Here is a 15,335-nt window from a genome sequence, read left to right as displayed (position 1 = left end):
CTACAGATATTCAGTTTGAGTTGCATATCCTAAAGAGCCAAAGCTACAAAGGTGGAAGATAGAATAAGAAAGGAAACTGAAAGAGAAAAGGTTTATAAAAATGGTATGAGAGAAGGAGAAAAGCAGGAGAATACATAAATTAAGGTTAGGCAACCTGAAGGTTATTTTAAAGTATCAACTTAGAAGCAGATGCTTCTTCCAGATCAGGCCCAAGATCCATCCAGACTGCTTTAAGTTATGTACACTGTGTCCACTAGCGGCTGGCATTTCAGGAGACAGAGTGAGAAACTGCAAATGAGCAGTACAGAATAACCATGCTTTTCCCTAATCTGTTTAGCTTGATGCTGACTTCTATCCTGAAGCATGATCTTGAAGCACTGATATCCCTTGCAAATCTCATGTTTATTTTTTAACCCTGTCTCATTATCCACAGAAATATCCAATTCCCTTTGAATCCCACATGGCTCTTAGCTTCCATTATGTGTTGTGGTAATAAGCACCACATGGTAACTGTTCAACTTACAAAGAAATCTTTTAAGTTTGTTGTCCTTTCAAAGTTGAAAGGAGGAGAAGACAAAGAAGAGGACAGGTTTTAAAAGTAATTTTAGTCCAGGGTCATGTTGTGCATTAGTGTTCCTCTCAGCATCACTTTATGCTTTCATTTTGGGTGCTGTCTACTTTTCTATCACTGACTTCCCTGCTTAGAAGGAGCTCCATCCATCTTCCCCAAGGGAAGATGAAATCCAGGCACAGTCAGCAATTTTTACTTTTTAAAATAAGATAGGAAGCACTGCTTTTTATCCCACCAGAATATTTTAGAAGTACTGCTTGAATATTATGATGCATAGAAATCATGCCTAAAATGTTTTGCTGGACATTTTCAGCATCTGTTCCCAGGTGTTTGCATGGTATTTGTGTACGTTTGCCCTCATGCTAATGAAGAATTTTACAAATTACACAAAGATGATTAAAGCAGGCATGGTTCTCTTTACTCTTCTGCTTTCCTTTGAAAAGTAAATGAAAGTTTATTGTACTATCCACTAAATTGCTTGCATTAAATGTACGTGCTGGGATCTTCTTGGCCTACAGAATTTCATCCCACTACCTGGAGAGATTCCCAGTTAAACGTATTTGGTGGATGGCCGGAGGCTGGGGGTTGGAAGGAAAAGAGGAACAGTGGGTGCCTTACAAGATATGCAGAAAAGGCATTTTTGCCTTACATGGTAAACCATAAATATATATCAACAAAAGTTGCTTAAAATAATTCAGAGATGGAAATTTATCTATATCACATTGCATAATCTGGCCCCACCCTAGAGGGCCAAGGAAAGGGTAAAAGCTTTGAAGAAAGATCTAGAAAATGTGGGCTGAAATCTCAATGTAATGTTTAGCACAGCAAGCAGCTGATTTTGCTGTTATGAATATACTTCATCCATTTTAAGTCTATGCAACATCAAAGACACATTTGCAGGTACAGTCTTGGAGAGCCAGCAGCTTAAGACACCAAAATAATGTCACTTGGTGTGTAAGGGGAGGTTAAAAGGAGGATTAAAAGCAGTCAGGCACAATATATTAAATGAATCCATGACTAACTGGGTGTGACAGCAAAGGGTTTCATTCTTTTCAACAGAATAGATCCCTAGGGCTGGAAGTATTACTCCACTGTGCCTTTATCACCTTGGAATTTTTATGGTTATTTTTGATGAATTCACATTTTTGTAAAGACTTTTTTGACATTAAGCCAATTTTCACTTTTAATTAAAGCCATAAATAACCTTAATTCTGCATTAAAAGGTTTATTGTTTCTTACTTTCTATTATTGTTATTGCCAGGAAATATTTCAAATACCAAAGCATGATGCTAGTTAGCAATTATAAGTTCTCAAAGGTCCAGTAACTATGCTGTACCTTGTAAACATTATACACTGCAAACTTTATCCATGCTTTAAGTATCTGGCTTGATAGATGCCACAATTTTTCTTTTCTTTTTGTGGAAGTTTGGCTTATTTCCCCTTCCATATATCAACGTATCTTAGGTGACCAATGAGCATAAATTAATCCTTATCAAACAGGGATGAAAAAATAAGCAATTTTAAGTCTAGAATGCACCCACAGAGACTCAAGCGAGGAGTAAAAAGGGCCAGGTTTAAACTGTTTGGCACAAAGAAGGAATGGAAAATGAGCAAAATCACGTAGCGAATGAAATGCAGGAATGAAAATCCCCCACAGTATTGCAATCTGACAAAATGAGAGAGAGGAGATAACACATTATTTCACTTTCAATGACACTAATGTTACAGTGCAGTTTAATACCTGTATTCAGGTCCATTATGCCAGTTTTAGTTGAGGCATCACACACAAATTTCTCAAAATGCAACATCTTGATCGGCATTTACTTTACATGGTTGTAAAAGACAGTGTCTGGGTGGCTGACTTGCCCTCCTAGGGCAGGACAGGGCTCACAGACCTCCTTCAGCAGTCCTGCCTGTGGGCAGCCTGCACAGGAGCAAGGGAGCCAAAGCACTACTTATTAAGGTGAAAATGAGTTATTTTGTCCCTGATACAGGAGTGGGCACTCATAAGTTTAAAGGAAATTTGTCAAGGCCAGTTCCTCAGATGCTGACATGCAGGTCTTTGCTGCCGTGTCCTGCTTCAACAAACCATTGAATCAAAACTTACTCTTCAAATTTCTACACTGCAGCTTTAAAGACTGCCACTTAGTGCTTCCAATGCTCTATGAAGCGATTTTTTTGCTACTTTTTATGAATGGCTGTGCATTTAATGTTAAAACTTCTAAACTATAACTTGTTTTACGTGGGGGTTTACATCTCAAAGGTTTATCTATCCCTACACCAGTTCATGCATGTTCCCCTTGTATCAGAACCACTTTCCTTTAAAATGAAAGCTTAGATTTTTATCCTCAATGATTTGAACAAGCTAATGAAATAGTACCAGTGATTAATAGGATATATGATGAAAAATGCTCAGAAAAAAAAAAATCATTCCCTTAGGTCGCAACTCAGCTCTTCAAAGATGTGCTTATACATATAAAGGGAACCGGCGTTGTGAAATGTCTTGGTATTTGGAAGTGTCTGGCATATGGAAATATAATTTAGAGCTTAATCTCACATACTGTCCATCTGCCCTCAAAATCCATCCTTCCATCTGAGACTGGCCATGTAAACTGGATTTTGTATTACTACGTATTTACCAAGTGGCAGAACTTTAAAAAGAAAAATTTCTGTTTTCAAAAATTATGTTTGATTTGCCTTATTATGTATGTTTAGCGATTAATCACCACATCAGAAAATAAAAAGCATTAAAGCAGGCAGCCTCATCAAGTCAAAGGTGAAATTATCATCTATATAAGAACCATATCTATTATTTCCCATTAACGTTTTTCCTAATCAACAGTCTGAAATCAGCACAGGTACTTGAAGATGAATTGAAACATCTAATATTAGAACACTGACTTCTCCACATAAGCTTTACACCAGTCAACAAGGTAGAAAATTTACCTTTTTCCTGACTTGTTGGTCTTTGGAAGAATGGGCTTTCACATGCTTTCTCAGGGAACTTGGATCTGTGTATCGTTTAGTACATCCTGGAATCTGACATGCATAAGGTTTCTAAGTCAAAAAGAAAAAAGATAAAGCAGCTGTTATATCACAGATTATTTTAACTCAAGAGAACCCCTTTTGAGCCTTGGGATGCTGCATCCACATTACTACAGAACACAAATGTTGTACATTATTACAAGCAGAATGCTCAGCAATTTATTAGAAAGGGAAAAGAGAGAAGTAAGGCTTATGAGGAAGACAAACCAGAGGAAAGCTTTCATTATGGCACCTTTCATTGTTACCTTTTTTTTTTGTAATCAGTACAATGAATATTGCTAGTTATACTCACAATTCTTCCACCCTCAGAGCAATCTTTGACTTAATCAGAAATTACATTCTTTAGTGAATCAGAAACTGCAGTAAAGGCCCAGATAGACTGTTTAGGATTATAGAAGAATCTGCTTCAGAAAAAGAGAACAAGAAAGTGTTAGTTTACTACATTACAAAGAGAGCAAGCAAAAACCAAAGCAAGCATTGAATACTGAAGTTTCAAAAATATTACGCGCAAAAATACACATTTTAATGTGAAGTACAAGACAAACTCCTTCGGCTCACATTTTCTAGTAACGTGTCATTTTAGAAAGATACCAGTCGTGTAATACCTTTATAGTTTTCTTAAAAGGAAGCCCAATAAATCTAACTCACCAAATAAATACAAATCTCTATAAAGACCTCCTTCTGCTTGTTCTAACCTGTCTGTCTTCCCTGAAGACTTGTAGGTCCACAGTACAGAGTATTAAATGAACGTTATTAGGTCCAACTGTTTGCTGAAATCAGCTATTTTGCAACTTGGCCATTTACGTTTCACAAAGCATTTCCAAAAACACCTTGTACAAATTATTAACTTACCAGCCATACTATTGACTATTTGAAATGGATAATATAAATTTTGTGACCGCCATTTAATTCAAATGGCATTGTTCTCCTTTTCTTTTTGGACTTCTGCCCTTTGGAAACTGCTTGTCTCTGACGAAACACGATCTTTTGTTATGAAAAAAAAGTTTTTAAACAAATCTCAGCTGTGACTCAAATTCACAAGCAACAATCTGTTGTCATCAAAATTTTTAGATTTTCAGAATTATTCTTCCTCTCTCTTCTGGTACATGCTCCAGCTTTAAGTTTAATTGAGTTTTTGTCAGAGAATAGCAGTTGTTATCGCAGATGGCTTCTGTGTCTTTGCATAGTGACTTCAGGTTCCCTAAAGATCACCTAAGTGGGAGAAACTTACTGCCTCTACCTGCAGCAAAGCCCATGGAGCTGCAGCCTTTTTATCAACTAGTTTGGCCCATCTTCATCCATGCTTACATTACTGGGTCACTTCTGAAACAGCTTAAACAGCCTCATCAGACACTTCTCCCTCCTATCTCTAAGGTAATGGGCTACCTGCTGCCACCAAGCTGGAGGAAAGGAGCACACAGGCTAATGTACAGGGGACTGCAATGGGACTTCTGCTTCCTTACAGTGTCCAAGTGTGTCCTCTGGTGCTTGGCGCGGTCGCTGGAGTTGCTGAATGCTTTCTGGCAGCCAGGGTACTGACAAAGGTACGGCTTTTCACCCGTATGGCTCCTTAAATGAATCTTGAGATTTTCTAGTCTGGAAAAAGCTTTCTTGCAACCCTCAAACTAGAAAAGAGAAAGAAATTATTTGAAAGAAAAGCACACACAGCAAACTGCAACAGCAAACACCAAGCAGGAGGGTGAAAGGGCTTGCAGAGACCTCCAGCCTGCTATGGCTGGATGCCTCTCCAGAGCTGAGGAAAGCCTGGCTTCTCAGTGTGGGTGTTGCTGCAGGGTTTGAACCGCTTAGACCGTAAGAATGCATTCATCCTCCCTGCACATGGTTGAATCAGGAAACTATGTCCTACTCGCATTTTACAGATGGGACACTGAGACCCCAAGAGACCGGTGAGCTGAGAGTGCAGCACCACTTAGCCTACCAGGGAAACACGGCCCCAGCTGATTCTCCCGATAGCACCCAGAAAGCAAAATGGTCACTGTGGGGTTCCCAAGCCCTGCGCGAGCTACGCTCACCTCAGCTCTGGGCTTGTTTGGATATTAGCCACTGAGCTGGACACAGGCATCTCCCAATATCAACCCAACCTACAGAGCAACAACAACATCACGCAGGGAAATGTCAGTCTGCTCTACCTTGCTGATGGTGATGTAAAAAGTAAAATTGTTTTGAAATATTTCTTTACCTTTCTGCCATGAGTAAGTGTATGAGGTACTAAAAATAATGAAAGCCCATCAAAACAGGATTTAATCCCTATAGGTAACCAATAATCTTGTGGCACAGTATTTCTACACCTAATCAAGTACTGCCTCTGCAGAGAAACCGATGTTTATATGAGCAAACAACCAGTTCTTCATCTATCATGTTCCCATAGTATACTTTATCCAAAGGGAAACTAAAAAACGTCAGTTATATTTGACACCAGCATTTTTATGTACATTTGATTTCAATTGGACCTGAATATTTATGAATATTAGTAAGAAGTATAGGCTTTTTTAATTCTATCAGTCATCTGCTGCATAACATGCTAGTTTGCAGTTCTTGTATACTTGCAGAAATAATAATGCATTAACAGAGATGCCAAACATTTCTAATGTTAACACAAAATTTTCCACCATTTCTCTTCCTATTCATTTTACTCACTTGAAAAGAAACGGGCCATTTTTCACTGATGTTGGAGTAACACAAATAAATTTTATAATATATTATTCAGTGCACGTATGTTTACAAAAGCACAGGTAGGAAAACACTGACATATTAGCATGCCTTTCTTACAAATCTGTAAGACCCTCAAAAAAAGAGAAAAAACGGGGTATAAAATTGTCATCACTTAATTTTAAGCACTTCAGGTTTTTTGATTAGAGAGAGTTACAACTTCAAAGAATACACCTTTTGTTTAATTTTAGCAACAGAAGGAAATACAGACTGAATGTTGCCCAGGAAAACACAGTATATAGGAGAAAATACATATTACCTATAAATTAGCAATATTAAAATTAACTTAAGAAATTAAAGCTTGAGAAAGGGGATGAACCACCCCCCACTATATCATAACTGCAATTTTATCTTTCACACACATCAATTTCAGAAAATTTCTCAACCCATGAAGCTATTTATATCCCATCCCTTTATCCAAAGCGCACCTACAGTGCTTTTCAGATTATCTAATTTTGATCACTAAATATTAATTTATATTTGTACATATAGTGTTGCCTTTATGTTTATGAAGGTTTAGTATGCAAGCAAAACATTGTTGCAAGTGTAAAAATATTTTTACTTTTACAGAACTACTATTAGAAAATATTCCAGGATAAATAAAAAGAAATTTAGACAGATATCTCTTATAATTGCCTAGATAAAAATACCGCATTTTTTTTTAGCAAAAAGTAAAAAGTGGAGAAGGCATAAAAAACATGAGAGTAAAAGGACTGGTATAACAAATGGCCTTTGAAAAGCAAAATAATTCAAGAGCAGCTTTATTAAAATAACAAAGAAACGTACTGATTAGCCCATCTTATGTATACAAGTTATTATTTCTTATTAAATTCATAAAAGAACAACCATCCATTCCATTGACAGTAACTAAGCTGTACATAAGTATGAAATAAATTGTAGTATCTCAAGCAACCTTCTATTTCATAGGGTAAAACTCAGCCCAGAGAACATGTTCTAAAAGCAGGCCCTCTGTTTTGTTTATTTCACAAGTTATTAAACTTTGAATCTTCAAGCATGCAAACAAAATTAAACGTGTAAATAATTGTTTATATGGTTGTAAAATTAGTGTTGAATTTAACTGGGCAAAAATGTTTAACTGAGCAGAACTGGGGAATGTTATCTTACAAATTTAAAAACTGTGATTTCTAAAGACTCCTGCATTGCTGATCACAACTTGGAAGCCCTAAATCGCTGTGTGTCATATTCACAACATATAGTTGTGTGTTGCAGAAACAGTCATTCTAGCAAAACACAGAAACTACAAGCCTGTATTATTAGAAATACCATCTTTACACAACAGTTCATGAATATTTGCTCTAAAAAACAGACTTTTTGAAGCCTTGGGCATCTCCGATGCTTACAATAAAAGGAATGAAAAGATATTCTTTCCAACAACACGAAACATACATTCTTTCCTGACAACCAGATTTCAATGAAAGTATTCCAGAGAAGACACCTTTGGGGGAAAAAAGTCAGGTAGGTGGTAGTTGTATTTTGAAATGGAACTCTTCGTAGTTTCTAAGTTATTAACTGTGGTGGAAGAGGAGGATGTAACACCTTTATTACAATTAGTCACTTAAGAACATGGCATGCATTTGGCGTTCTGAAGCTGTTTAACACTCCTAAACATACTCCTGATTAAACCAGATTTTTTGGAAGTATTATGTGGAATTAATTGTGTAATGTTTTCCTAAACTGCAATACAGAAATCATAGTTACTGAGCTTTTGTTTTTACTGTTGCATGCAAATTGAAACGGGTAAGTAGCTCATAAAGAAAATCTCCTCTCTGTGCTTCTTAAACTTGGGAGTTCTTTTTAAAACATATTCATTGGAGTGTTCATATCCCTGTTTACTTTATCTTTTTATAAGGATACTTGTCAAAAGCAAGAAACAATATATTTACAGTAAAAGGTAAAGCATGTCAATAAAAAGCAAAAGCATTGCTATGACTTTAAAACACATGTTCTCATGAGTGTGCTCTTCATGTTTGTATACACAGAGACAGTGTTCAGTGTACCGGGCAACCATCCTGTAAAATTACAATATAATTACATAGATTTATATAAAATAATCCGTCCAGCATCTAAAGCCCTGCTGGATGCACCATGCACTTCTGAGCCCTGTCTGGAATTAGACAGCAGCATTGATTATGAAATACATTTAGACCCTTACACTGTAGGAACAGCATGGTAATACCTACGTGAATACTTTAATGTTAGTAGCAGGTGTTCAGTGGCCAAGTGTTTAAGAAATTAGTCAGTTTTCACTGTAAAAGGAACAGTTGATCACCGGTGTAACAAAGGCTGAAGATAGTGCTCTGGCAAACAACATCTGTCTGAGATCTGATCCATTCACAGAAAAGTATCTAGTCTTGATTTTAGCAGTCAGTGACAGACAGCCCAACTTCCTCTTAATCCATATCCCCTAATATTATCTGGTATTAAAAATTAAAAATCTTCAATTTTTCCTATCTGAATTTGTTTTGCTTCAGCATCCAAACAGTATCTTCTCTTTTGTCTTCTTCTGCTATATTAACATGATAAGTAATGTAAAAGATAACTTCTGATTCTAGGTATTTTCTGTTATCAAGCCACTTAACTTTCTCCCAAATAATTTATATATATATAAACTGCTTTCTCACTATAAACAATGCTTTCTCAGACCTACTTTGAAATTGATTCTAAAAGCAAAACAAATAAAATTAAATACTCTTAGAAATATTGACACCTGAGCAGTACTTGATTTTACAGTAATGTTTGATCCAATATACAACATAATGTTACTGTCCTATTCTGATACTCTCACGTTTAGGCTTTTAATATCTTTTTTTATCTGAATCAGTTATACACAGTGATCCTCAAATATTTTTCAGCATCACTGCATTTGGGGGAGGGTCATCTTTTATTTTTTAAGTGTGAATGATAAGCATTTCCCCAGTTTGTTGCCATGTGTGGGGAAATATTTATGGGATATTATAATGAATGCATTTCATTACATGTTCCCAATCTGGTCTCTCTCTAAGGTTACGGGGAAAGGGTGTTTTTCCTTTGTAAATTTGACTTTCTGAACACCAACTTTCCTATAACCATTAAATTGCAACAGTTGGCTTTCTGTGTATCAAGAGATAGCCAGTGTCCACACAAAGTCTCAGTAACAAACCTAGATACTTCAGTGACAGAATACATTTTGTTCTTCAATAAAACAGAATACATGCCTCGGGCAAGAAGCAGAAGAGACTGAAAGGCCCCCAAAAGGCTGTGATATAGGGAAATGATTGGATGAGATACATCCAGATGATCTCAGAAAGTTAGCTGTGGCCTGTGCTCGACAGAAAGGTGAAGAACTGTCCAAATCTCTGCCAAACTGACTTGGAGGAAATCAACCCAACCCTACATATACACCCAGGACGTACTAACCAGATACTTCAAATACGTTCCTATACAGTTGCAGAATACCAGTTCGTTTGGCTTAGTAACCTGTTCAGCCGTGAACTTTTGATGATGCAAAGAGAAGAAAAAAGTGCACCCCGAAACCAGGATATGTATCAGAGGGGAGAAATTCCTCCCTGATTTTACAAGGTCAACAAGATAAGACGCTTCACCCTAGAAAACATGCTTTCCATTAAAAAGTGTCGAAATAATCAACATCTCTACCTTCCGTGCCTCTTCTTCATTAAGCACAATGGATGCTACTTCTGGTCCAAGGACATATGCCGTCATAACAGTGTGGGACTGGGCTTCCCCACGACATCCACACAGGTAGGAAAACCAGCAGTTTCACAGATGTACAGTTCAGATCAGACCTAACTCTTCCTTTGCCAGCTAACCCATGGCTAAGGCATTAATCCATGACTGTTTGCACATGACCACATAGATGCATACTCTAAAAACTCTTCACACAATACAGTTTGGTTTTCCCTTGATAATTTCTGTGGTCCCCTTCTGACTACTTCTATATTCACCCAGGATACAAGATACAGGATCAATATTTCAGTAGTAGTTTTACCAGTGCTAGGCATTCAAGTAACGTGACTTTTCTGAATCAAACCTTCAGAATCTTTTTCACTCATTCAAGTTAGTCTTGTTTAGTCTTGTTTAAGTCAGTTTGTTAGTCTTGTTTAAGTCATAGCATTTTACAGAGGGTTTTCATTACAGTTGGTATTATTAAATTACCACTCACTAGGTAATTACCACTCTGCTAGGCATAATTTCTCATCTTGTAAATATAAGCTATATGTCTTCTTTCCTGCTTGTATTGCTTTACATTTGGCTATTTTACAGTGCACCTTTTTATAACGCAGTAATTCAGCGAAGTAAATCAGATCATCTGTAACAGTGTGATATCCTCACTATTTATGGCTCTACTAGTCCCTCTTAAACGTACAAAGTTTACTTACTTAGCACCACTATTTTGAGAACAAGTAAAGCACTCTTTATCTAATATATGCCCTACTAATGGAATTTAATACAAAAAACTTAAAATCATAGAATCATTTAGGTTAGAAAAGATCTTTAAGATCATGAAGTCCAACCATTAACCTAGCACTGCCAAGTCCACCCCTAAACCATGTCTCTAAGCGCCACATCTACACGTCTTAAATACTTCCAGGGATGGTGACTCAACCACTTCCCTGCGCAGCCTGGGAAGGTTCCAGTGCTTGACAACCCTTTCGGTGAAGAAATTTTTCCTAATATCCAATCTAAACCTCCTTTGGTGTAACTTGAGGCCATTTCCTCTTGTCCTATCACTTGTTACTTGGGAAAAGAGATCAACACCCACCTCGCTATAACCTTCTTTCAGGTAGTTGTAGAGATCTCCCTCCACATAAGGTTCAAAATGTCACGTGGTTTAAACTGAAAAGCCTTGGAGATACCCAATTATAGTGTATACTGTCTTTTTCAAAAAGAGAACTGCAGGCATTTCACTAGCAGTATTTTATATTCCATTCCATGCTGATCCCCATCAGCACTGGGACAAAACTCAGTGCAAGACCTCCTTTGGAAACAGCATTACCTGCCTATGATTCCACATCTGAATTACATTTAAGATCTATTCATTGATAAATTATTAATTAATAAATCATTAATGAATAATATTGGATTATTTTAAAATATTCTGTGCTTATCATTTACAATTTTATTTAATATTTTTTTCAGTAAAATATCAATACAGAAACATAGTACTAGTTTTCTAGTACTTCCATCCCAGACTGTAGAAGTAACAGCTTGATAACACATGCTCCCTCGAAGAGTTGATGGATATAGGAGAAGAAAATGAAACAACTCTACAAAGTTGGGATTCTACAAAGGCGAAGAAGGACTCCAAGACGTTTCATGTAGCTTTCTAGAAGAGTCTTTGGAAACAGAGTGAGATAACTTGATATAACATGTGCTGAAAAATCCAAACCAGTATGAGCCTGCCTGCTTGAAGACAGTATAAAATGTTGCCTCTTTCTCATGCAGATGTACTGTCTGGACATTGACCTTGATCCCATTCACAACAGCAAGTTACTGTCTGAGATTGCTTTGACAAGCTGCTTGACTTGCTTACTTTAGTAATATTCATAAGCTGACCATAAGCATGACAAATAAAAGTTTTAAATCCTAGACTCTGGAGAAAGTTATCTGAATGAAAATAAAAGCCATTTATGAATTTTATGGAATGCTGTCATACATGAATGCATATACACAAATGGAGGGAATGATATTCCTAAGAACTACAGAGGAAAAAATAAATCCAGAGTAGCATATACATAAGGCCCCAAACCAAATCTTTGAATTGTTCAGTAGTCATGTAGCGTTTTGAAGATATTTATTAGCAGATAAAGGGCAAATTAATTATTTAACAATGTTTTATGTCTATCTGTCAATTAATTTTGAATGCTCTGATATGCTGACCAGGTAAGTTCTTCTGTGTCAGCACCAAGGCAGGTGGTATGACAAGGACAAAGTATCTTTCCCCAGCTTTGCATTTATCATATGAACGGATGCAAAAGCTGTTCTTTATATGGCTTTCAAACAAGAACGATGCATTTCAAGCATTAATTAACAGTCTTTTAAAAAGCATTTCCCTTTCTCAACAGCATTAGAAGGGTGCTGCTCTGCAAGAGATGTAAGGGCTTTCAAAAAATTGAGAGTAAGACCTCATATGAAAACCTTTTAAACAGCTTTTTATTCCTCCAGACTCTCCTGCCTGGCAATCTTGTGAACGACACATAATTAGTGTCAGACATCATTCAAACTGCTGACATCAGGTGCTCACCAAGAAGGAGACTGCATGCCACAGCTGAGGTTTAAAAGCCCAGGTTCCTTTCATGTAAAATAAGTGCTGTGCTTTTAACACTTAAAGTGTTTAAATGGGGAAAAATGAAGCATTCAGAGCAGCACTTCATTATACTGCAACCATTTCTATCTGAACAGAACGCATTTTGTGACATGGTGATTGAATGCTTTGGTGGATGCACAGTGCTTATGTAAGGCTGTATTTTCCTCAAAGCTATGCAAAGGCTGGGATTTATTTTCTGCTTTTATAGTTAAGCTTATGAAATGACACAATGTCTTGGAATTCTTTGCTCCAGTAAACCATGACAGACTATGTTTATATGTGTTGCATATGATAATAGTAGATGCTTGTTTGCCCAACCATTCAATGACAATTTGGTCCTAAACTTATTGAAGTCAATAGGTAATTATTATCTTTTTTTCGTCTTAAAAAAAGAAGGTACCCTCCACTGCAATAGCCTCACTTCAGGTATTTCTGGTAGATTCCATTAAAATTTTATGATCCAGCATTGCATAAGTATAAATGCAAACAAAAGATGATTACAGAACATGACAAAGCCTAAAGTAAATTGTTATTTATCTTCTTTGTACTTCCTACTTTAAGCTAAAAGGCTTATTATACTCAATAGAGGTACAAGAAAGTTCATATTATGAGTCAGATATAAGACTTATGGGACTAGTCAGTGCTTAGGCCTATAAGGCTCACATTTTAAGAGCTTTTGACTAAGGAGCGCGTAATGCTTTGTGTGTGTATGTGTGGACAGAAAAAGATTAATAAACTATATCCTAATCTGATTTCAGTTTTCCAATACATCCATCTCTTCGGGTATATTTTAAGTAAGAAGAGCTACATACTGCTGCTATAACTGAAAAATGCAATGAAATCAATGGAAAAAAGGAGCTATTAATGCAGAGCAAAAAGTTAGACGTTGATTAACATACGGGAAATTGAATTGGGCTACTTTTTCAGACAGACACACAGGAGAGGCTAGTCTCTTGCATTCTCTTTGAACAAAATCTCACTTATCAGTCACACTGTACACACTTGGCTGAGTATTTCCATATGTAGACAGATTACTTGAGTTTATCAATAAAATTTAATTTTAATCTCCTTTCCAAGAAGATCAATATTCACAGAGAACACTCTGGTGTCAGTTCTGACAGGATGAACGGGAACAGTGGATTAAGGATGTCAAATCACAGTAAAGGTGGAAGAGGAAAACAGGTAAGGAACTGTCCCCACCACAATACTCTTTTATTGTGAGAGCTCTCTTTATAGATGGCTCTTTTTATTTATGTGTTCTTGATAAATGTAGCATTTCCATTTCAATACTCTGGAGATCTTCTTACTTCTCACATTCTAGAGATCTGCACCACACCGTATACTCTTACTTTCTAGGTAACACCATGCCTAAAGACACAAATACGTCAGCTGAAATGAAGCACAGTACATTGAATGTTATTTATCCCCTGAAATAATGGTGTCAAGAGATTCATTCACCATGGAAATGTCTCTTGTTTTCATTAGTGTTAGTAAGCATGGCCATTTCAGCCTTGGAAGTTATTTCTGTTGCTGTAGAGAAGGTAAATATTATGACAAGTCCCTTCAAAAGAAACTATTACTGAACACATCAGCTGCTACTGATTCAAAAACCATATGGTACAGAAACCATTAGAGGAAGAATGAACAATTTGGGAATTCGTTCATTGCTTCCTTTTGGAAGACAGTGCTCCTGATTTTTCTGTTTTTTTCTCCTTTCTTTCTCTTCCTTCTTGGCTTTTCTAAAAGGTTGTCTTTGATCCTCGTGTAACTGAGGTCACTATCTGTATTCATGCAGCTTTCTCTACTAAAAGTCGACACGGTTCTAAAATTGTTCACTGTTAAAGTAGCTACTATTATTGCTAAACCCCAGAGAAGTCATCTAGATTTGAATACTTCTTCCTTCTAGTAAACTTGCAAGAAGTAAATAAACTTTTGTCAAGTAAAAAACCAGTTATTTCCTTGCAGGAATTTTAAAAAATATATGCAGGAACACTATCTTCCCCTCCAATACAAATTCAAACATGTAGCTACATCTCATTTCTGTAGTTCAAATCTCTATAGGATCTCATGACACAGATATGCTATAGATTGAGACCATAGGCTTTCAAACATGGAGATGAGGGAGTGTAAATCACATTCTCACTGGGAAGATTCTGTTGTTTTAGAGCATTTTGCTATTTGTGAATTTCACAAAGGACTAAATTTTTATCTCTATTATACCACGGGAAAAAAAGGAATAAAAAATCAGGGAACCTTCTGTAACCATAGCCCAAATGGGAAAGAAACATGAGTCTAGAGGGTTCTCACCAAACTCCATGTCTAAATTAAGATTATTCATTCTATTTTCTATAAATAGAAATAGAATAGAAATATCTATACATAGAAATAGGAATATTCCATTCTGTTCTGCTCCATGCTGTCCTATCCTAGCCCAGCCTAGCCTAGCCTAGCCCATCTATGAATATGCAAACTGGGACTGAAAAATTCAAACAAACATGCAAGCTATTCTACATATACTATCCAAGTATTTCTTCTTAGAGTATTTGAAAATATATCACTTGATGGCCATTTTTCACAGAGACAATGATATTAGAGACAGGAAACCACTAAGATGACCCCCTAAACTAGAGTATTGGTAAACTCTCACACTTACTGTACATAGCT

At 36.6% G+C, this 15,335-nt stretch overlaps 1 protein-coding gene across 1 annotated transcript in view; it reads right to left on the bottom strand.

Annotated features, from left to right (window-relative positions):
• The window catches only part of GLIS3 (GLIS family zinc finger 3), a 186,728-nt gene that overhangs the window by 54,921 nt on the left and 116,472 nt on the right, over positions 1-15,335 (bottom strand). Inside the window, exons 4-5 of the mRNA XM_075136275.1 lie at positions 5,080-5,241; positions 3,518-3,628 (exon numbers count right to left, since the gene is read on the bottom strand). Coding sequence (XP_074992376.1) covers positions 3,518-3,628; positions 5,080-5,241 — 273 coding nt within the window. The remainder of the gene's footprint in view (positions 1-3,517; positions 3,629-5,079; positions 5,242-15,335) is intronic.

The sequence above is a fragment of the Calonectris borealis genome, chromosome Z, assembly GCF_964195595.1.
Source record: "Calonectris borealis chromosome Z, bCalBor7.hap1.2, whole genome shotgun sequence".
Taxonomy (NCBI): Eukaryota; Metazoa; Chordata; class Aves; order Procellariiformes; family Procellariidae; genus Calonectris; species Calonectris borealis.
Note: the sequence above shows the minus strand (reverse complement) of the source record. Positions and strands in the feature narration are given on the sequence as shown.